Consider the following 24,270-nt stretch of genomic DNA (forward strand, 5'->3'; position numbering starts at 1 on the left):
GAGCGATATAGCAAGTTCATGGGTTAGAAAACCCATTATTTTAAAGATATTTCTTTCTAAATTGATCTATAGATACAGCACTATCCAACTCAGAATCTCAACAGGACTTTTTTTTTTTTATAATTGGTAAGCAGATTTTAAAATTTATGTGGAAATACAAAAGATCAAGAATAGCCAAAACAACTTTGGAACAACTAAGTTGAAGGATTAACACTGCCTGATATCAAATTTACTATTAAAGCTACGGTAATCAAGACAGTGTGGTATTAGTGTCAGGATAGGCAAATAGGTTAATGGAACAGAGTAGCATCTATAAATAGACCAGTAAGTATATGGATAACTACTTTTCAATAAAGATGCAAAGACCGTTCGTTCAGTGGAGAAATTCAGTGGAGAAAGGATAGTCTTTTTCAACAAATGGTGCTGGAGCAATTGGCTTACATATGAAAAAAAAAGAACTTCCATACATTCTTCACACTATATACAAAAATTAATTTTAAGTGTACTGTAAACCTAAATGAAAACCTAAAACTACAAATTTTTGAAGAATACATGGGAGAAAGTACAGGTGACTTTGGGTTACATAAAGATTTCTTAGAAATGACACTTCATCAAAATTAAAAACTTCTCTTCAAAAGACAATGATAAGAGAATGAAAAGAAAAGCAACAGACTAGGAGAAAATATTTACAAAATATATCTGATGAAATACTTGTATCCAGAATGTATAAAGAACTCCAGTACTCGATAAGAAAACAGACAACCCCACTTTAAAATGGGCGAAGGATCTGAACAGATACTTAATGAAAGATGTATGGGTGGTACATAAACATGTGAACAGATGATGTTTAATATCATTAGTCATAGCAAATGCAAATTAAAACTATATTGAGCTAATACACACCTATTAGAATGAATAAAATTTAAAAGATTGGCATACTAAATGTTGAAGGAACAAGAACTCTTATATCTCATGTTGCTTATAAAATGTAAAATGATATAACCACATTGGAAAACAGTTTGGCAGTTTCTTAAAAAGTTAAATCTTTTACCTACCATATGATCTAGCCATTATACTCCTAGGTATTTTACCCATGACAAATGCAAGCATATGTTCATGTAAAGACGTGTACCCAAATGTTTGTAACAGCTTTAGTTGTGTAATAATAGCCTAATAATGGAAATGTTCTGTTTCTAAAGATTGATGATAGTAAGTTTAGGTATATGTTATGATTCAGTTCCTAACAGTCCAAATACATTTTATTTATAGAGATATAGATACAGATGATATAGATATAGACGTAGATATGGATATAGATATAGAGATATATTCTTTTGTATGTATGATAAATTGCCTAATTTTGAAAACTAAAGAAAAAATTAAAAAAAAAAAAAACACAAATGACTGTCTTCCTCTGGATGCTTTCAAGTCCTAAACTAACAATTCTATAGATATCTGTCTTGATAAAGAAGAAATCAGAGGGCGTCTGAATGCTTGTTTTTGTTTTAAGGTTTTTTAGAAAACATTTAAAGTTTCTTAAATGTATCATCACCTCTAACAACAACAACAGTTTTTACAATATTCATAGCAAATATTTCAATCCCTAAGATTAATTCTCTCCGTGTTTCTCGTTTTACATTTAAAATATCAAATACTTTATTTATTTTAGAAAACAGATTTCTTTTTGTCATTTTCTAAATACAAAATAACATTATAATAGAGAAAAATATTTTTGAATCTGCACACCCTGGACATACTGTGATATGCCAGTCTTTGAAAATCTAGTATATCTTTAAAAATTCACTTTGAATTATCCCAGTATAATAGTGTAAGTACTATCAGAAAGTAAGTGTTCTTTTTTTTACTGTTGTCTCTATTACTGATTGTACCAAATATGTGAACTCCAATTGAGTAATACTGACTTACGACTTTTAAAGATGTGTACACTGTAAAAATGAAATTGCACTTAAATCTGTCCTATAGGAAAATCAGTATATACACGTATATAATTTGATACCTAAGATTGTCGTCTTGTTTATTTTAGTGACTCAGATTTCTGTAGCAGAATTCGAACAATTAGCAACTCTATTCTAGTATTACAGAATGAAGAAAAGATGATTCTTTGGGTCAGATTTATAAAAATTCAGATCATAAAATATTTTTGTTTTCATTGTAGAACTTTGAGGCTCATACATGGTAGAATTTTGTTATAGCATATACTAAATGTATTTGTATTCTGCCCCATACTCAAAATGCTGTTGTTCTGTCCACAGCCTGCACCAGCATGGACTACTTTTAGAGTTGGCCTATTTTGTGGCATATTCATTGTACTGAATGTTACCCTTGTACTTGCCGGTAAGTAGTTTAAATTTTGAATTAAATTTTTCTTACTAGTATGTCTATGCTATGTTCTGTCCTACCAAAGCTACTACCTCCCAAACTGCCAAAGCTACTGAAAGGGAAATCTGTTAAGGCTAAGTTTTTTGTTATTATAGATAAATGAGTGGAAGTCATTTGTTTGGGTTTGTTTTTCCCTTTGTGTATATATTATTCTTTAAAACACTGCTAGTTGATGACCTCTTATTCTCCATTATTTTCCAGTGTTTATGTATAATTTCTTCAGACTTTTTCAGTGTTCAAGAACCTCAGCTCCCTTGATCACAGATAACAGTAAATAGGGTTACAAAATTCATGTACTAAAGCTTATTCACCTGCTTTTTTGGAGACTCACATCCTTTCCAGAATCTATTTACAATTTTCATATGATTTTAAGAAGCTTGGTTATATAATTTCCTATTCTATAGAAGTTAAAAATTAGAAAGAGGTAGGAGGAATTGCTAGAAACAGGTGCACTTCCAACATGAAGAAATGATATAACCTCAAGGGAAGCATAATCTTACTAAACCTCCCAAGAGAATTTCAAATACCCTCTCAGCTGCATTTGACATTGTGGATCACTCCTTGAAACTCTTTCTTCAGTTGTTTTTGGGAAACCACACTGTGCTGGTTTTTCTATTATGCTTGACTGGCAGTTCTTTCCCACTCTCCTATGCTGGCTATTTTTTTCTTTGTGACATCTGAATTTTGGGGATTACCACTGGGCTCAATCTTCAGATCTCTTCCTCTGTCTACATTTATTTTCTACCTAGGCAATCTTATTCAAACATATGGCTATAAATACCATCTATCTGTTAATGACTCCCAAGTAGCTATATATACGCTCTCTTCTCTGAATCCTGTGTAATTGGCTACTTGGGTGTCTGATAGACATCTCAGACTTACATGGACCTTTATAAACCCTTATATACTCGTACACCTTCTCTTCCATGTGGCATACCTTTCATCAGTTTCTCAGGCCAAAAACCTTTAGCCTCTCTTTCCCCTCATACCTCATCTTCAGTCCATCAGCATATCCTGTTGCTCTGTCTTCAAAGTACATCCTGAATCTGACCACCTCCACCAGTGCCATCCTTGTCTAAGCAACCATCTCTTGCTTAGTGTACCGCAACAACCTTCTGAACTTGTCTTCCTGCAACCACTCTTGCCTCCTATAGCCACTAATGTCTTTTTTTAAAAATATGAGTTAGATCATGTCACTCTCCTCTTCAAAATCCATTGATGGCTTCTCTTACAATATAATTGAAACTTCTTACTATGACTTGCAAGACCCTACAGAATCTCGCCCCTGTGGACCTTTCTGTCTTTACATCCTGTCATCCTCCCCACGCCCAGTTTCAGTCACTTTCACTCTATTTCCACCCACACTTGTGTTATTCCTATTCCTTGAACCACCCCCAGGCTCATTCCCATCTATGAGCACTTGCAATTTCCTAAAAAGACTCTTCCACAAGAAGTCTACATAGCTTACTCCCTCACCTCATATGGTCTCTGTTCAAATGCCACCTCCTCAACGAGGCCTTTCCTGATCACCCCACCCTAAAATAACCTGTTCTATCCCATTAGCCGACATTAGTTTCCTTTAGAGCACTTGTAATTACATGACATAATGTTTCACATTTATGTTCTTGCTATCCATTTTCGCACTGTAATGTAAGTACCTTGATGCCTGGGCTTTTGTCTCTTCTGTTCACCATTGTATTTCCAGCACCTAGAACACTGCCTGGGACATAGTAGGGATTCAGAAATATTGGCGGAAGTTTCAATGGATGGAAGAGAAGGACCAAGATGAAATTAAATGATATACAAAAAAACACACATAGGGTTATCACTTTGTGAGGGGTGTAAATATCTATTACATTGTTTTGTACACCTGAAACTAATAATAAAACACACACACACACAAACACACACATAGAACAAAAAGACAGACACATCTCAAAGATTCTTGCACTTGAAGAGTTTTACTTTAGGGGCAAATAATCCTGGTATACCTCAAGAGTCTGTGTCCTTTTGTAATAACTGAATCATTAATAAAGGATTAAATTCTGCTCAGTGAAGTCTACAAAGCTACATGACTTAGAAATAGATGTTATTGTATAAATTCCCATTATATTCTGTTTTGGACTTGCAGTAATCATAATAGTGCCTGAACAAGGAAGGTTTATATCACTGTCACACTTAACTATTCTCGATTGCAGAGATTATGTATTTTTCATGTTTGTATTTCAAATTCCTAACACAGTGCTAGGCATATATCGGATGTTTAAGAAGTAATTTTACTGAACTCATTATTCCTCATAAACATTCTTTTTAGTTAAGATTGTTAATTGCACATTATGAAATTATAACCCAAGTTGTAATGGCTTTTAGAGAGTGTATGAACTTTACCTGTTACAATGTGTTTTCATTTGTATTTTCAGAGTTCTCCTTCTAATTACTAAAAATTAACTAGTAATTGTTGTCTACATAAGCTCGTGATTTAATATTATTATAATTTATGATATTTTCCCCCTTCTTTCATTCCCTACCCCCACTCCAGTTCAAGCCGTTGTTTCTCAGTCTAGTTGTGTAGGACCCAGCTCCCTGGCCCATGCTGGTATTATGAGTCTTGGGCGCTCCCCCGGGCTGAGGCAGTCAGTCAGCTGCTCACGGCAGCTCACGGCAGCTCTCGCCAGCCGCCGGCCACTCACACTGGCCACCGGCCGCTCATGGCAGCACACGGCTGCTCACGCTGGCTGCCAGCCGCTCACACTGACCTCCGGCTGCTCACAGCAGCCCAGCTCCAGGTAGAGCCATTGTTCACGATCTTAGCTGTAGAGAGGGTGCAGCTCACTGGCCCATGTGGGAATCGAACCAGCAACCTCGGCGTTAGGAGCACGGCGCTCCAACCACCTGAGCCACCAGGCCGGCCCTATGATCATATTTTAATCTAGTTCTATTTCTTGAGATGAATGCAGTCTTTTTATGTAAAATGTATGGAAATTCTACAATAAAAAACCTAGCCCCCAGATGATCAAGCTAGCTGTTGTGGAAAGAACAGTTACTGGTCTTTAAAAGGCCTTGCCTGGGTTTCAGTCCCAGCTCCACTGTTTGTTAATTGTTTGGCTTTTGAGGATATCACTTAACTTCTCTGAAACAGTTTCCTCATTTGTTAAACGAGCTTAATACCTTAAATTTAAAGGATCGTTTTAGAATTCATTCATTCAACAAGGAAATTTTATGTATCTCACATTGTGCTTGATACCCATGAGTCTTAAGATAGATAAGAGAATCCCTTTTCCTATTAAGCTTATTATTATGCCAGGGAGATTAAGACATATTAAAACAATAATAATACACAACAAGATAGAAAGTGTAAAATCTTCTACATAAGCAGGTCAAAGGAACAAGTGATAACTTTGAAATGAGAGCATCAGGGAGACATTTATGCTGGACATTGATGGAATGAAAGATACTCCAAGTGAAGGAGACATGTGAGCAGAGATTTTAACTTTAGTTGGCCAAGGTATGGGGTGGAGCATAAGTGGAGGGGAGTGGGTTATGCAGGAGAGAAGTGATAAATTCACCTAGGGTAAAGGAGAGTATTGGATGATAAGAATGCAAAGAGTTTGAGACCAGTTCTTAGAGTTCAGCCAACAAGTGTGAGTAAAACACATTTATAGTTGTGAAGCACTGCATCGATATAGTGCAGGTGATAGGAGTTGTTCTTTCTGTAGGGAAAACCTTAGTCATTCGTATGTGGAATTTTTTCTTTTACTTCCAAGATGAGCGTGGTGGTATTATCATTAAATAAGACATAAGAATAAATAAATACATACACTTCTTTATTCTTTTTATGTGAACGAATCGAAAAGAAGTTTTTTAAAATTCAGGGACAAGTTGAGGTGTTTGCTTTCATAAATATAGACTAAGTTTTTGTGAGGCAGTCTGAGTTTTTTAATGTTTGTGGTGTATGCATTTAGTGTCATGCATCGTGTTCTCACCTTAGAGCCCCTCTTTGTTTGATCTTTGTGTGTGGGGTCGGGAGAGGCAGGGTAAATACAGTTAAAGTCAGCTGTCTGTCCTTAGTTATCTCCCAGCGGATGCTTAAAAGATAACAGTGTTGAGAGTTGAGAGGGAAACACTGCAGTAGTAATACATGTACAAGCACGATTCTTGTTTTCAAACATTCACATCAAAAAAATAATGCGCATAATTGCTGTAGTTTCTCAAGGGGACATGACTTGATATTTAATAATTTGTCTGAAATTTATGTAGTTCTCATGAAGATGAAAAATTACCTGTTTAGATTTTTTAAAACTTCTCGTATGGATTCCTAATAACCTTTACTTAATTTGATGCAGTAGCAATATACTTGTTCCTTTGTTGTCTATTCTTCAGTAACAGCCAGAATAACCCTTTAAAATTGTTGGTCTTGTCATGTCACTTATGTACAAAACCTTTCATTGGCTTCATACATCAAAGTGAAAGCTTAAGTCTTGACAAAGTACTGCAAAGTCCTGCCCGATCTGCCCCTGGCTCCCTTTTAGCACTTTACCTCTCCTTTATTCCAACACAGCGGCCTTGGCCTTCTTCCTGTGCCTGGAGCACACCAGGCTCATACCTATCTTAGAGCCCTTTGAACTTTCCCTTTACTTGGAGCACTGTTCCTTCAGATATTCACATGATTCACTCTCTGTTCCGTTAAGGAAATGTAAATGCTCTGCAAATATCCTGAGAGATCTTCTTGACCACCCTACCTAAAAGAACATCTACCAGCATTCTTTATCTCCTTATCCTACATTTTTTTCTTTCAAGAAACTTATCACTATCTAATATTATACAAAAGTTTCCTGAAGACAGGTAATTTGTCAGATTGGTGTCACATATAATAGGTACCTAATAAATATTTGTTAAATTAATGAAAAAATGAAGTTTCCTCAAGTAAAAGGAAAAAAAATCCTGATATATACTGAATACTCATAATAGGCCAGACATTGTTTTGGTCATTTAATATATGTTATTCACATTTAATCTTGTTAACAAACTTTTTAGAGTAGATATTATCCCCCATTGACCAGCAAGGAAACAGCGACTTAGAAAAATTAAATAATTTGCCCTAGTTTAGCTAGGATTTGAAATCTGGTCTATCATATTTGACTCCAAAGCAAAGACTTTCTGTACCGTGTTATTTTTAAATTATTAAATGTGCTATGTACTATAGAGAATACAAAAATAATAAGTGGTTAAGTAAGTGCATACAGTAGTATATAATTAAATTTCAAATGAATAGTACTAATAATGCATTTTATAGTTATTTGGAAAAATTGAGAAATTGTAACACAAATTGAAATGTTTGGCCCATAGTAGGCTCAAAATGAAACATACTGGTGCAATGAATTTTTGAACAGAAAAGGATCTGGCTCTTAAATAATAGAATTTGAATTGTTAGAAAGAGCAAGGCTAGTTTAGGTCTAGGGGGCTTTCACATAAGCAAATGTGAAATGAGAACTTGTTAAAAAGGATAATAAAATTCATCAGGAGGTAAGAATTAATGTTTAGGGACACTGTGAGAAAAGATTGGGAACAGTGAGTTGGAGATCAGATTGTGAAGAACTTGAATTACAAGGCTAAGGTGTTGGAATGTTCTAATTATTGGAGAGCTATACAATAGCGGTGATCCTGAATATTTGTGGGTATATGGGCACTAGAATGTAGTGGTGAAGACTGTGGGCTTTGAAATAAAACACTTAAAATCCTGGCTCTGCCCTATACTAGCTTAGGAGCCCCAGCAAATTGCTTCACATTTTCTGTGCTCTAGTTTCCTCATCAGTCAAATGACAATAATACTTTTCAACTCACAGAGCCATTGTGAGGATTAGGTGAATTATTATAGGTAAAGATACTGAGAACAATCCTTAGCACATAGGAAGCATTCTGCAAGTATTAACTGTTGTCATGTGTATGATTTTTCAATTTTCACATTAGTGTCGTGTACTATTTCTTTTAATTTTCACAGCAACTCTGTGAGGTATGTATTACTATATCTAGTTTAATGATGGACAAACAAAACCCCAGAAGTTGTGTCATGCCAGAAATCCCCAGCTGATGTAACTTATCTTGTGGTTCTAAACTATTTTACCATGGTTCTCTGAGAGCTAAGAAATTAATGGAACTATGGATCAACATGCTAAAAGTAAAATTTCAGGAAAATTATTCTGGTGAAATGAAGAAAGGAAAGAACCTGGAAGCAAGTATATAAGACTCTTAAGATAATCTAGATTTAGATTTTATTTATAAAAAATACTTATGCCGGGGCTATTGAGAATTAAGAGAAAAGACATTATTAAAAGAGACATTATGAATTTTCTAACCAGTTAATTGATGTTCTTTCAGCTGTATTTAAACTTGAAACAAATAGAAGTGTATGGCCCTTGATAAGAATCTATCGGGGTGGCTTTCTTCTGATTGAGTTCCTTTTCCTACTGGGCATCAACACGTATGGTTGGAGACAGGCTGGAGTAAATCATGTGCTCATCTTTGAACTGAATCCGAGAAGCAATTTGTCTCATCAGCATCTTTTTGAGGTAATCAAAGCAAGACATAAAGTCCCACAACCATAGTTTGCATTAGGTATGCACAGCTGGTTTAGTGGGTACTGAAATCCATCTTCTACTTGAAGAGGACTGTTGACTTCATAACTAAACATTTTTCTTACCTTTGTTTTGTTAAAGAGATTTCTGAGTAATGGTAAAAATAAAAATAACATTTTTTTTCTCTTTTTGTCTTTTCCATCGTTTATCAGATTGCTGGATTCCTTGGGATATTGTGGTGCCTGAGCCTTCTGGCATGCTTCTTTGCTCCAATTAGTGTCATCCCTACATATGTGTATCCACTTGTCCTTTATGGATTTATGGTTTTCTTTCTTATCAACCCCACCAAAACTTTCTATTATAAATCCCGTTTTTGGCTGCTTAAACTGCTGGTAAGTCCAGAAATTTGTGTACCATTTTTAGAGTGGCTTATTGGTCATTGACTTCCTCCAGGATGAAACCATGGCTGCTGTACTGCACGCCTCCAGGAGGCTCGGTTCACACTGACTGTAGTCTGCGTGAGGAGCCCCAGCTTCAGGGGCCAAGAGTACAGTGTGATTTACACCTGATGCTGCAGAGTGCAGTGTCTTTGGCAGCAGCACACGTGCGTTTCTTTCCGAAATGGTGTATGAAGGTGTCCCGATATTGAAATGATTTTGCAAATAAATAAGAATTCATTAATTTAATTACTTAATTATATAGATTATTTAATCAGCTGTAATAACATGTAGCACCCTATAAGTTTCCTTTTTTAAAAAAAGGTAAAACTTATTTTTATGTTAAATTCACATAAGTAGTTCACCAAATTTTTATTTTACGAAAGATTGGTTCTCTAAGAGTAATAGGAATATCTTGCCAGATTGCCAAGTTTAATTTGAGAAACTGACTTTGATTCTTTGTTTATAATAAATTTCATTTCTTCTTCCACTTTACATATTTCTTAATCTCAGAATCATGCAGTCTCAGCATTAGGGTACAGAATTTCCTGCAAAAATGGTAACCATATTTTTTGTGATAGTGTAAAGATAGCTTTGGGAAAGGACTTCTACTTACTCCTAAGTTAATAAACCAGCTCTATTTTGAAAATCAATTGAGAATGCTTTCATTTTCATAATTATTTCTTAGATTATGAATTACAACTAACAGAATAAAGATTAGTGATTAAATTGACCAATCTCTACACAAACTTTCAGGATTTTCTGAAAGTGAGATAATAATTATATTTTTTCACCTTATAAAGTATACTGCCTTGAACACTGTAGTTTTCTTTTTTTTTTTCCTTTTTGTATGCCCCATCGGGGCATAAAATATGACCTTCCTTTAAAAAAAAAAAGCGTTCAACAGATAAAAGCAAACTGTGTTTCAATACAGGTGAGAATTTATAGCAATCAGGAAAAAGAAAATGGCCCAAATCTCCTTGATTTTTTTCCCTCCATAGTTGATTGTTATTTATTTGTATATTTTATTTCTTCCACTAGGATTTTTATCACAAATTGAGAATCTCCCTCATTTCCTCCAATTTCATTAATATAAATAAATAAAAGAACAAATAATTTCCTTTATGTATAGCACCACTAGGCTTACCTTTGGGTTTGAATTCTGAATATGGAAGTTAGATGTACAAGAGTATTTTGATAAGTCATAAGTATACCATCACCTTTAATACGTTTTGTCATCATCATCTAGAAAACATGCTTTTTAGATGATTTTTTTAAGACAAAAATTTGAGCCATCTTTTTCTCTCTTGAAATTTACACTAAAAATAAATCATTTCCAAGTAGTACAACATCATTAGATTACCTTTCTTATTTTGAAATTATTTGTCTTTTATTACTAGATTTTGTGGAGTTTTAAAACTGTGTTATTTACATTAAAAATGTATCTTTTGGTTACAAGGAAATAACTTTCAAATTATAAACACCTGTTGTTTCCTGCCTCAATTATTGTGAAATCTTTATAATGTTATTTTGAAATGCGGTTTGAAAGACTCAGAAAACTCAGGTGTTAATATGATTGTGTCATTGTAGTTACAGAATATAATACAGTTGTGTACATTTTGTGCTAAGTGAGCATCTCCCCAGGGCATCCTTCTTTGTTTAAACAGTAAGCTATGATTCACGCATGAGCAGTTACTCTTATTAGCAGAACGATTCCCCATTGAGCAGACATTTATCTACGCATCTTCCATGTGTTAATAAATGAGGACTTATTGATGGAATAGGTTGGCAATGATAATATAATAAGAAATAACAGAACAATGAAATGTACTAGAGCCTCATCTTAAAGTAAAACTACATTTCCTTCTTTCGTTTTTTCTTTAATTTTTACTGGGAAAAGAACATGCATCATTTGGCCATAGTGGTAGGCACTGGGCGCTATTGATACCCATATTTAAATTTGAATCTATGACTTGATATATGGTACTTTCCGCCCCCAAAAAAGCTAAAAAAGTTTATAGGGAATTGATTTATTTTGATATTACTATTATACGTCAAATTAGGACAGCTTATTTACATTCATTAAGTCATAAATCATCTCTCCAGATCTATATTTGCCCTAATTGGAAATCCATTAGGAAGTATAAATAGTGCCTCTGATTTTGTAAACAAAAATATCAACTTATTCCTATAGAAGGCTACTTAAAGTTTTTAAATTAAAGAACTTTGCTATATAATTTAGAAATTGATTTTTCCCCCAATATTTTCTTTATAGTAAAATTTTTATAGTAAAATTTTTAGTTGTACAGCAAAATTTTATAGTAAAATTTTTTGTCTCTACTATAAGAATAAATTAGAGAGATGTTCTCATTAATAATGCACTGTTCTGTGCATCCTTATAATAAACCATGAGGTTGGAACTGCTATTTATCCACATTTTATAAATGAGGAAACTTAGGTTCAGCGAAGTTAAATGAGGTTGCACAGTAATATGAGCCCAGGCCGTCTGGCTCCATAATCTGTACTCTTAAACACAGCCATTTATCGGCTAGGCCTGGTAGTCACTTTATCTAAGAAGTTTAACTTTGATTGAGTGGATCAAATTAATGGAATACAAAAATTAAATTCCGAAAGAATGTGATTATTCACAAGCCTCTAAAAAGTAGAAATTAAAACGTCAGCTCTTGATCTGCATTAACTTAGAAGCTGATGTTAGCATATATATTTTGTAATAACTTATTCGTGGCTTTTTTGTGTATATGGATGAAACACCAAATATCCAGAATTGTCTCTAGCTTTCTTAGTACTGTGACTCGGTGGATCGTTATCATTTTAATCAAAATCACAACAAGGTAGAAGTTTGAAAGACCTTAACCAGAACAAGAAAGGAAGAAGAATCCTCACTCAAAAAGGGGAATTCATATAAATCCAAGATGAATTTGACTATGTGTAAATCTTTTAAATCTATACCCTAGAGTTTCTTAAAATACTATATAAACTGGTACCAAAATTTTTTCATGCGTAAATGACTAACATCTCAACCCCTAACTCTGCCCCCGCCCCCAAAAAAGAGCTTGCTGTATCTGGAACTTATGGTTGCAAGTGATATAGGTTGTCTCTCTGTCTTACTGTACAACTTACTGAAAGAGTGAGTAAGTGATCAAGATCGAGACTGAGCCATGGACTCAAAATATATCAGCTCCAGAATATAATTTCCCAGAGCCTGTACTGTGGCCTGCAAACACCTGGTCTGACTTCCAAACTTCCAAGGCAATACCTGTTGTTTCTGACACCTAGGATCGATTTGTAATATAGCCGTTTATCTCCCTGAAATAATAAAGGGCAATATTTAGAGAAAGAATAGAAAAAAACTGCCCCGTCTGAGAAGAGAGCCATAGTCTCCCAGGTTGAATATGTCCACTAAATGATTATAACTTAGATGGCAGGAGAGCTACAGATTTAGACTTACTTTCCCAAAACTGCCGCTTAGCCAGAATTCCTTGCTTAGGAGTCCGTCTTCATTTGTACAAGACAAAAAGGGTCTGACAGGGTGAGGGCTAAAACTGCCTTAACCCTATCTTCACTTCACTCAAGGGCCTCTCAGGGCATTCTGCACAATTTGAGGCTATTTCTGGTGATAATAGTATCTGATCCTGCCTCTGCAATGCCAGAATTTCTCTTTGCAGTGGGAAACAGCTTTCCATAGAACAGGCCAGGATGCGTTTGTTGTAAATCTTCCGTAAAATGGGGATATGAGTAACACCTGGCTCATAGAATTGTTAGTAGCTTATGAGAAATGCATTATGAGAAAAATATGCAGCATGGATTAGTGCTCAGTACATTTAACCTGAATTAATTGTTTTCATAACAGTGGGATGTGGGCTGATTTTTTGTGGCATAATTTGAAGACAAATACAGTCTTCATCATGGCATTAGTGAAATGAAAGTGATTTTGCTTAGCGAATAAGGCATGCTTCAGACGATATACCATCTTTCCCTTCCTGTCCTTGGTAGGCAAAGAGCTTTATATTCACTTACTAAGCTCCCATCCCGGCTAAGATGGGAGAATACTTCAGAATTTATCATAGCACATGGGTCTCCAGCAAAATTTACCCTCGAGCCTAATACTAAGTGTCCAATCAGTGCTTCTACTTTCTATCACTCTCTGCTTTCAGCTTCAACTCTTCCCACTTCTCTACTTTCTAGCAATTCCTGCCTTCCCTCCCAGCTTTTATTTACTCTCTTAGTTATGCATTCAACTCATTCCTCTCACTAGCACTAATTCTCAACCTAGCCACTGTTGCCACGTCCCTGTGTTTGTGATTGGGTCATTGGTTCCCAGTTTATCAGCTAAAATAATGATGCCGTGTGGTCAGACGTGAATTAGAGAAATTTAATATGAATTTTCTTGTTTCTCTGTGTTCTGATTTTTTTTCTTCCTAGTTTCGAGTATTTACAGCCCCCTTCCATAAGGTAGGCTTTGCGGATTTCTGGCTGGCCGATCAGCTGAACAGCCTGTCAGTGATACTGATGGACCTGGAATATATGATCTGCTTCTACAGTTTTGAGCTCAAATGGGAGCAAAGTGGGGGCCTGTTGCCAAATAATTCAGAAGGTAGGGTATGAATGTGCATCCACACTGCTAAGCTGCCAGTGGAAACCAAGAAATATTGGGAATGATAACTGAGACATTTAAGATCATGGTGAAAACTCATCCAATAATATTACAAACTTAATTAAATGTACTTGGCACTCCTTTAGCACCCTCTTTATCTGACATCATTTGGCTCTTAAATTATGTGTTAAGATTTTAGCCATCCATTTGCCAAGAGATTTACAACTTACACTTAAAGAATTCTAAAACTAAAAAAAAAGTTCTAGTACATTGGTAGTTATAGCACAAAGGCTTTGGTGCCAACAGTTGCCATCACAACATTGGTTTATGATGATCAGAATACTGATTATTCAGAGCTACATTAAGTGCTTTGAGAAAGTCATTGTGGATTGTTTTTTAATTCTTATTGGGAACCTTGTTTTCCTTCTGGCTCTTTTTCCCACTCTTAGTTTATGCCAAGAGTTCAAGTTATTAAGGAATTTTGCCTTAATGACAAAGACCACATTTAGTCTGCTTATGTAACATCTAACAAAAGTTAATGAAACTGGGGCCAACACATTTTCATTTGATTGTCAGCAGATGAAAACTCTATTATAGGTTGATCACTCTATAATACATTCCCAGAATTTGAAGAAAAATTGATTTACCAACTCCATTCTTCTCATTTAAAAATACAAATTTTGCTCTTCATTAAAAAAAAAAAAGTGTAAGAACATGAACAACCTGTAGTGAGAATATTATATTATAGTAGCTTGCAGTTCATGAAATTGATTGGAGTCACCGGTGGTAGTTGTAGGTATTCCAGATGTTTCAAACACAGAGCTAACTGGTTTGTTTTTTTTCTCTTTGACTAGTATACTCATTTTCTAATTTTATTATGGTCTTACCACTCTCCAAAGAAAGCAATTCCAGAAGAGATAGTCAGAAACCTGAGAGGGCAATTTTCCCACTAGGTCTTTCCTATGTATTTTACCTTTTCTCCTTGGCTTATCTACCACTAAAAAATATGAGAATATAATAGTTGCAAAGAAGAAAGTGATTCTGAAACCCAGGCTCCCTGCTTTTATGGACTTGCTAGTGGTTACAATATATAACTAAATAATGTGAACAAGTTATTTTTTTATTTTTTTAAATTGTAATTTTTTCTCCTTTGAAGTCATCACAGAACCAGAAATTTGCCACAAATATTCATATGGTGTGCGGGCTATTGTTCAGTGCATTCCTGCTTGGCTTCGCTTCATCCAGTGCCTGCGCAGATACCGAGACACGAGAAGGGCCTTTCCTCATTTAGTTAATGCTGGGAAGTACTCTACAACTTTCTTCATGGTGACATTTGCAGCCCTGCACAGCACTCACAAAGGTATTCTATGATTGACTGGGAAGAGGTTTTTCAAAGCACGATTTTCACTACTTGAATCTGTTTACTCTGGTTACTTTTTCCTGTGTCATGCTCTTTTTTCCGCTGAACTCCCCTCAGTTATACTAGTTTGTTCTTGAACACAATTTTAGTCACATTCCAAAATTTACTAACAAGTACCATTAAGAAGAATCAAAGTCATCCAGAATAGAAGTATTTGTAATAACATTTGAAATCCTGAATTGTGTTTAATGGGTTCAATCACCTTCAATGGGTGGACACCTTGCATTTTCATTTGGTTTTTTTAGACTTGTTGTTCATTAATGAGGTTGGGAAATGCTAGGTAAAAAAAGAGTCCCTGTGGCAATCATGTATATTTTTAATCTCTTTCCTTCACCAAGTTATAAGGATTGTTTCCAGCCCATTTAACTGCAAATTGAGTTCTCTGATCTCTCTAGTTTCTTATCTCCATGGCAACCAGTTATTACTTGAGACAGCTCTTCTGTTGGGAGGAGAAAAAAGCTTTTAGGTTCTGAGCCACATGCAGTCACCCTTTTGAATTTTTAACCTTTTTTGAAGAACTGTCGATCAAAGATCTCGCTTCCTTTTACTAAAATGCATTACTTCTTTGTCTATTCAAATCAAAATCAGCCCACATCTTAGAGGCTGTACCTTCTCTTCTGTGGGTGGTAAAGAAATGTCACTAATTGAAATTATGACATTTATTTTTAAATACTTTGGTAAACTTTTTCAGTGATTTATTTTTTTTTTAATTGAGATACCTTGTTTTAGGAGCCTTAGTGTTTCTAGAACTGCTACTTACCTGAAAAGTGTGTCTAAAATGGTCATGAAAGATTAGGGCAGTGGTTTTTTGTTGTTTGCTTGTTTGGGTTTTTTTGTAAGGCTTGTAATTTGGTCCAGCAGAACACTTGAAAACATACTTGTACTTTTTGTAGTATATTCTGTGATTACAGTAATATTGATAATGCAGCCACTAATCTTACCACTAGTTAGGCACCCTTGTTAAATGATAATTTAACTAAGTACCTCAGTGAAGGAAACACATCCTCAAAGCTCCCTTCATTTTCACTCTTGATGAGGAGTGCTGTTATTCAGTCCTGGCATGCATCGTGATTCAGCAGTTTGTCACCAAGAATTTGTAAACCAGGCAACTGATTTGGCATGGTACCCCATGGCTCAAGAACCCTTTACTTTTCTCCTCTTTCGTGGAAAATTAAGTACTGTTTTTTGCTTGAATTTTTAGGACATATCTTTATACTGATACCATTTAGTACGAAGCTGAAAATCTGAATTCCTCAAATCTACAAAGCACTCCAAATCTAAAAATCTAGAAGGCTACATACAAGCAGTGGTTTGGATAGAATTGCGGTCTTCAGACCTTCTTTTCTTCAGTACCCCTTCAAAGAATTTTTTAAACTATATTTTTGTCATCTATCATTTTTATTTTATCATCTTTATTATTTTAAACTATTATTTAAACTATATTACTTCATGGGCATTTTTAAGTTTGCATCTGAAATTTTTCAGAGAATGCATTCAGTAAGCATTATTGAGAATCTTCTATGTATCAAGCTGTGCTAGACACTAAAAATAGAGCAACAAACAAAACATGATTCTTGCCCTTAATTTATAATCTAGTAGGGGAAATAGTCAAGTAAAAATGGATTAATTTTTTGCACAACAGTGTGACTATACTTAAAACTTCTGAACTGTATACCTAGAAATGGTTAAATTTTATGCTACCATGTTTCCCTTAAAATAAGACCTAGCTGGACCATCAGCTCTAATGTGTCTTTTGGAGCAAAAATTAAGACCCCGTCTTACTTTACTATAAGACCAGGTCTTATATAATATAAAATAAAGACCGGGTCTAATATAATATAACAATATAATATATGATATATTAATTTTTGCTCCAAAAGACACATTAGAGCTGATGGTCCAGCTAGGTCTTATTGTCGGGGAAACACGATAATGTGTTTTTTACCACAATAATAATAATTTTTAAAAAGACATTTAAAATAGAGGGTAAAGAGATAAGTAAAGGTACCAGAGCGGCCTACATAAAGCACAAGTCCTAACCCAACCTCTAGGTCTCAGGATGGGAAGTACAGAGAAGACTTCCCAGAGGTCATAGTTAAGCTATATTCATTGTCTGAATTGAGTTAAGGAGGATTCCAGTTATCCCATTATGTGTTTTGCCCAAGGCCATGTAATTTGTAAGTGGTGAAAGTGTTACTGTTTCCCAGTTCTGTTCAGCCTAGGGCTTTTTTTTTCCCCTCCCCAGACCAAGCCACACCTTTCAAGTGGAGATATAGTATCTGTTCTGTTTACTTCACAGATTTGTTGTAAAGATTAAATAAGGTGTAGTGCATATGAAATCACTTTATGCATTCTAAATTGCTACACACATGGAATTTATCATTAAATATAACTCTGCTGTATAGAATTGGAATATGTGTGTCTTCCCTTATGGAAAGTCTTTGTAAGAGAAACCCTTTTGATCACCTTGGGTGGGGGGGCTTGTATGGGGCAAGTGTCAATAAGGAATGTTTTTGGCTTTTTGTTCTGATAACACAGATGTTTACTCACTGAACTTGATTCATGTGCCCACAGTCAATTTTTTAAAAAAACAAGCGTTTTTTAGAAGGACCGTTGGTTATATATCTTAGTTATATCCCTAAAATTAAAGAAAAACACTCTTTGTAGTTGCTACAGAGTAGATCTTTTTCTATTGGACATGTACGTGCTAATTAAAAAGGATAAATTTTATGAGGGGAAGAATAAAAGATGGTGAAGTAACCTCGTTCAGACTCACGGATCTGAGTCTTTTCAGAGTAATAGGCCTGCAAGAGTTTTCGTAGTAACAGCATTATTGGGGACATTTTCAAGATATTTACAAAGGTTATGTCTTGTGTTATCTGCATGATTTGTAAAAATAGAAGCTCAAGAGTTAGCTCTGGACCTAGAGTCACTTTTTAAAAGGTGAGAGAGGTGGTTTAGGCCCATTTTAGGGAAACTAAATATGGTAATACTGCAAATAGCCTTCACTTGTAACAGTAAGAAGGAAACACATTTTAAACATTTCAGTATATTTTTATTTTCCTTCGTTGATTTTAGAAACAAAGGAGAGTAGCTGGCAGCCAGTCTCCATATTTTAAGAATTTACATTTCATTATAAGCCTAAATTTGATGCCAACTCCTACAAGTTTTTTGTTGAAATTGGGATTGGAAGAGACAGGAAAGTGTTTTAAATGGTTTTTGTGTGTCCTTGAGGTTTCTTGGCTTTGACAAGGAAAAGCTCGTGGGAGGTAGAGTAATAGAAGAAGCCATTGTGTTGTCATTTCTAACCCATTGATTTCACTGGATTTTCTGTTTTTCATTTGCAGTTTCTAACATTGTAAAATATTCATAAATTCTTAGTGGATTTTGCTCTTTGCTATTCTCTGAATATATAGAAGAAAAAAACTTTTAAAAAATCCTTTATATTTCACATTTTCAGTTTTTTGTCAGCATCAAGCATTTGCTATTTCACTTTTTAAAATACTTGGGGAAAGAGGGATTCTCTGCTGACTTAAAAGCTGAGTTCTTTTCTGTTTGCTCGTTGTTGTCCAGTGCCCAGATCCCTGCTAGATACCCTTCCTGTTTAACATTCTGTAAGGGGCGCTGTGTCCCCTAATGAGGATTCCTCAGCAGTAGTCCAGTGCCTTTCTTCAGTGCAAATAGTCATGTCATTGTTTTGAGTGAGCACACATAGTCCTGAAGTGTTTCCTTTCTGGGGTATGGCCAGTTTGTTATCCTGTTTCTTCCCTGATAATAGGCTGATATGCATGAATTTCCAAATTTTAGTCTTGTTATACTATGATAGAAACACTTTTTAAAAATTCTCTAGGGAAACTTCTGTTAAAATTTTTTAAAGACATACACAAAAATTTTTTACACCATTTAGATAAAGTTTTTATTTGTGGCTTACTATTGAAAGTAGCTCAAATCTTTAGCCCTTTTGAAATTTGATATTCTGCTTAATTTCTTTAGCTTAATGCAGACAAGAAATAGATTATTGTATCACACAAGAAATCAATTATTTTAGAATTTATTATTTGTCAATATTGGCTTCAAGCTTGCTGATGCCATAAAATCAAATGTAAGATGTTGTTTGCTTCTGATTATTAATTTGACTTTGACAGTTATTTCCTGAGTAGATTTTATATACTTGGCATTGTGTTAATTTTAAATAATTTTATAAATATTAATTAGCAATCCCATTTATATTTCACCTTAAATTGCTTTACAAATATTATAGCTTTAAATAAATTAAATTTCCTTTGTATCTTCCTTACTGCCCCCACTTTCTCCCTAACTTCTGGCAACTATTAATATGTTCTCCATTTAATAATTTTGCTATTTCAAGAATTTTGTATAAATGGTATCATATTGTCCTGTAACCATTTGAGATCTGTTTTTTTGTTGTGGTGGTGGTTTTTCCACTCAGCATAATTCTCTGGAGACTCATTGAGGTTTTTGCATAAATGAATAGTTTGTTCCTTTTTGTTGCTGAGTAGTATTCTATGGTAAGGATGGATGTACCATAGTTTAACCAGTCACCCATTGAATGACACTTGTGTTGTTTCTAATTTCAAGCTATTATGAATATAGCTGCTATAAGCATTCATGTACAGGGTTTTGGTGAACATAAATTATCATTTCTCTGTGATAAATGCCCAAGAGTACAATTGCTGGGTAGTATGTTAGCTGCATGTTTAGTTAAAAAAAAAAAAAAAAAAAAAAAAAACCTGCCAAACTATTTTAAGAGTGGCTGTACCATTTTATATTCTCATCATCAGTGATCTTGTTTCTCCGCCTCCTCACTAGCGTTTTATGATGTCACTATTTTTTATTTAAGCCATCCAGATAGGTGTGTAGTGATATCTCATCATGGCTTTAATATTGTTGAACTTCTTTTCAAATGCTTATTTGCAATGCGTGTATCCTCTTCAGTGAATTGTCTATTTATGTCTTTAGCTCATTCTCTAATTGGGTTGTTTGTGGTTTTTTATATTGTAGAGTTTATAGAGTTCTTTATCATTTTAGATACTAACCCCTTGTTGGGTAATATTTACAAATATTTTATCCCAGTCTTCAGCTTGCCTTTTTTAAAATAATGGTTAATAGGTTTGATTTTTTTTTTAGTACAGTTTTAGATTTACAGAGTAATTGAGCAGATAATACATAGAGTTCCATATACCCACCCCTCAACCCACCCCACTGTCACACACAATTTTCCCTACAATTAAACTCTTTCATTAGTGTGGTGCATTTTATAATTCATTAGTGTGATGCAATTAACAATATTGATAGATTATTATTAACTATAGTCCCTAGTTTACATTAAGATACACTCTTTGTGTTGTGTGAAACCCATTTGTCCATATGGGTTTGGACAAATACATAATGATATGTTTCCACCATTGCAGTTTCATACAGAATAGTTTCATCATTATCCTAAAAGTCTCCTGTGCTTTACCTGGTCATCGCCTCTTCCTTCCTCTGGGCAACTACTGATATTTTTATTATCTCTAGATTTGCCTTTTCCAAAATGTCATATGGTTGGAACCATACAGTATGTAGCCTTTTTCGACTGTCTTTTTTCACTTAGGAATAGACATTTAAGGTTTATCTGATGTCTTTTTGTACTTGATGGAGCACTTCTTTTTATTGCTGCATAATATTCCGTTATATGGATATACCAGTTTGTTCATCCATTCACCTGCTAAAGGACATCTTCGTTGCTTCCCATTTTGGGTGATTATAAATCACCCAAATGTAAATGTCTATATGCTGATTTTTGTGTGGTCATAATTTTTCAACTTAACCTAGGGGTACAATTGCTAGATCTTACGGTAAGAATATGTTAGCTTTGTAAGACACTGCCAGACTATCTCCTAAAGTGGCTGTACTATGTTGCATTCTGACCAGCAATGAGAGTACCTGTTGCTCCACGTCCTTGGCAGCATTTGGTGTTGTCATTTTTTTTGGATTTGAGCTACTCTAATAAGTATGTAATGGTATCTCATTGCTGTTTTAATTTGCAGTTCCCTAATGACATGTGAGGTTGAATATCTTTTCCTATGGTTATTTGCCATCTGTGTATCTTCTTTAGTAAGATGTCTGTTCAAACCTCTTGATCATTTTTTAATTGGGTTATTTGTTTTATTGTTGTTTTAAAAGTTATTTGTATTTTGGATAATATTTGTGAATATTATTCTCCCAATCAGTGGCTTGTCTTTTCATCTTCTTAACAAGGTCTTTCACAAACCAAAAGTTTTGAATTTTGATGAAGTCAGGCTTATCAGTTTTTCCTTTTATGGATCATTCCTTTTGTTTCAAATCTAAGAACTCTTTGCCTAGCCCTAGATCTGTAGGTTTTCTGTTTTTTTCTAAGAATGTTATAGTTTTATGTCTTACATTTAAATTTGTGATCCATTTTGAGTTAATTTTTGTATATGATGTAAGACAGGTTGAGGTTCATATTTTTGCCTATGTATGTCCAATTGCTCCAGCACCTTTTGTTGAAAGGGCTGCCTTTCCTCTATTAAATTGCTTTTGTTCCTTTGTCAAAAAAACAGTTGGGCATATTGTGTGGGTCTATTTCTGGGCTCTCTATTCTGTTCCAGTAATCTATATCTCTATACTTTGCCAATTACGTACCATCTTGATTACTATAGCTGTATAATAAGTCTTGAAATTGAGTAGACTAATTCCTCTGACTTCATTATTCTTTTTCAAAATTGTTTTAGCTATTCAAATTCTTTTGCCTTTCTATATACATTTTAGAATAATATTGTCTGTATCTACAAAAAGTCTTGCTGCAGTTTTGATAAGAATTGCATAAAACCTGTATATCAGTTTAGGGAGAATTGACATTTTTACTGTGTTGAGTCTCGCAGTCCATGAACATGTTATCTCTCTTCATTTATTAAACTTTTTCATCAACAGTTTGTGTTTTTCAGTTACAAGTCTTTTATATATTTTTGAGTGATTGTAAAGGATGGTATTGTATTGTTACATGTTTGGTGTTTGTGTGTTCATTGCTAGTACATAGAAATGGAATTGATTTTTGTACGTTTATCTTACATCCTGTAATCATGTTGAACTCATTCATTATAAGGGTTTTGGTTGGGGGGGCCTATTTTTTGGGATTATCTACATAGATAATCATGTCATCTACAAATAGGGACAGTTTCATTTCTTCATTTCCATTTTCTGTGCCTTTTATTTCCTTTCTTTACCTTATTGTGCTGGCTCAAGCTTCCAGTACTATGTTGAGAACACATATCCTTGCCTTGTTACCAATCTTAGGGGGAAAGCATTCAGTTTTTCCTCATTAAGTATAACAAATAAAACTTCCTCAGCTAATGCTGTAGGTTTTTTGTTGAGGAAGCTTTATCAAGTTAAGGAAGTTCTCCTCTAGTCCTGTTTTTCTGAGATAGTTTTTTGTATCATGAATGGATGTTGAATTTTTTAAAATGCTTTTTCTAAATCTTTTGATATGATCCTGTGACTTCTTTCCTAAGCTTTAGCCCACTAATATGGTGAATTACATTATTGATTTTTGAATATTGACCTAGCCTTGCATCTCTGAAATTAACCCCACTTGGTTTGGTGTATAATTCTTTTTATATATTGCTGAATTCTATTTGCTAATATCTTGTTAAGGATTTTTGTATATGTATTCATGAGGGATATTGATCTGAAGAAGCTTATATTATTTTGATTGTCTCAAAATGGTTTCAACCACTGTCTAGACATATATGCCTCCCAAATCTATCTCAAACTTATTTTTTTTCTTGGTCATTTTCTACCTTGATGTCTCATAGGTACCTCAAACATGTTTAAATCTAAACTCATTTTATCCCCTATGCTTTTTTCAGGCCCCATATTTTCTTTCATTTCATGACACTACCCCACCCAGTCACCCAGGTAAAAACTAGGAGTCATCCTTGACTCTACCCTTTATCTCACCTTCACAATTCAATTCCTGCCAATTTTAGTTCCTAAACATCTCCCAGATTTTGCCTGATCTCTTTATACCTTATACTTCCATTCAATTCTAGTCCTCATTATATCTCACTGGCTACTAAAACAGCCTTCTCATTAGTACACTACTTCCAGTCTTCATTCCTCAAGCTCATTCTCCCCTATAGTATCTAGGATTGCATTATTCAGTAATGTAGTTACTAACTACATGTAGCTAGGGAGCCCTTGAAATGGGCCTCGTCTATATGGAGGTGTGCTGGAAGTGTGAAGTACAAACTGGATTTTGAATACTTTAGTGTGAAAAAAAGTGTCAAGATCTCATTAATAATTTTATATTGAATATATATATTAAAACAGTATTTTAGATATATTACATTAAATAAACTATATTATTAAAATTAATTTACATGTTTCTTTTTAATATTTAAAATATGGTTCCTAGAACATGTAATATTATATATATAGCTCTTCCTCCAGCTTTTAATGAGGCTTGCTCCTTCACATTACTCAGATGTCAACTTAGAGACCGTCTCTGTGTGACCACTATCTAAAGGAATTCTGCCAGTCTCAATTGTGTCACCATATTCTGTTTTCTTCATGGTACTTTTCACTGTTCAAAATCATCCTGTTTATTTGCATATCTGATAATTGTCTACACCAGCCAAGTAGAAAACTTCATTGGGTCAGGAAATTTCCCCACTAGTGAGTAAGATTCACTACTGTGTGCCTGATACCTAGAATAATATCTGGTATATAGTCGGTGCTCATTTATTAAATGAATGAGTGAATGGTTTCTACTCTTATAAGGCTCTCTCAGCCTCATAAACCTGT

At 34.5% G+C, this 24,270-nt stretch overlaps 1 protein-coding gene across 2 annotated transcripts in view; it reads left to right on the forward strand.

The window, feature by feature from the left end:
* Positions 1-24,270, forward strand: part of XPR1 (xenotropic and polytropic retrovirus receptor 1) — a 138,923-nt gene that overhangs the window by 91,486 nt on the left and 23,167 nt on the right. The window contains exons 7-11 of one of the 2 annotated variants that reach the window (XM_033092752.1): positions 2,274-2,355; positions 8,776-8,966; positions 9,185-9,364; positions 13,853-14,024; positions 15,190-15,384. In XM_033092752.1, coding sequence (XP_032948643.1) covers positions 2,274-2,355; positions 8,776-8,966; positions 9,185-9,364; positions 13,853-14,024; positions 15,190-15,384 — 820 coding nt within the window. Of the gene's footprint in view, positions 1-2,273; positions 2,356-8,775; positions 8,967-9,184; positions 9,365-13,852; positions 14,025-15,180; positions 15,385-24,270 lie in introns of both variants that reach the window. The other variant, XM_033092751.1, reaches the window with a different exon arrangement.

Source organism: Rhinolophus ferrumequinum, chromosome 22, assembly GCF_004115265.2.
Source record: "Rhinolophus ferrumequinum isolate MPI-CBG mRhiFer1 chromosome 22, mRhiFer1_v1.p, whole genome shotgun sequence".
NCBI lineage: Eukaryota > Metazoa > Chordata > Mammalia > Chiroptera > Rhinolophidae > Rhinolophus > Rhinolophus ferrumequinum.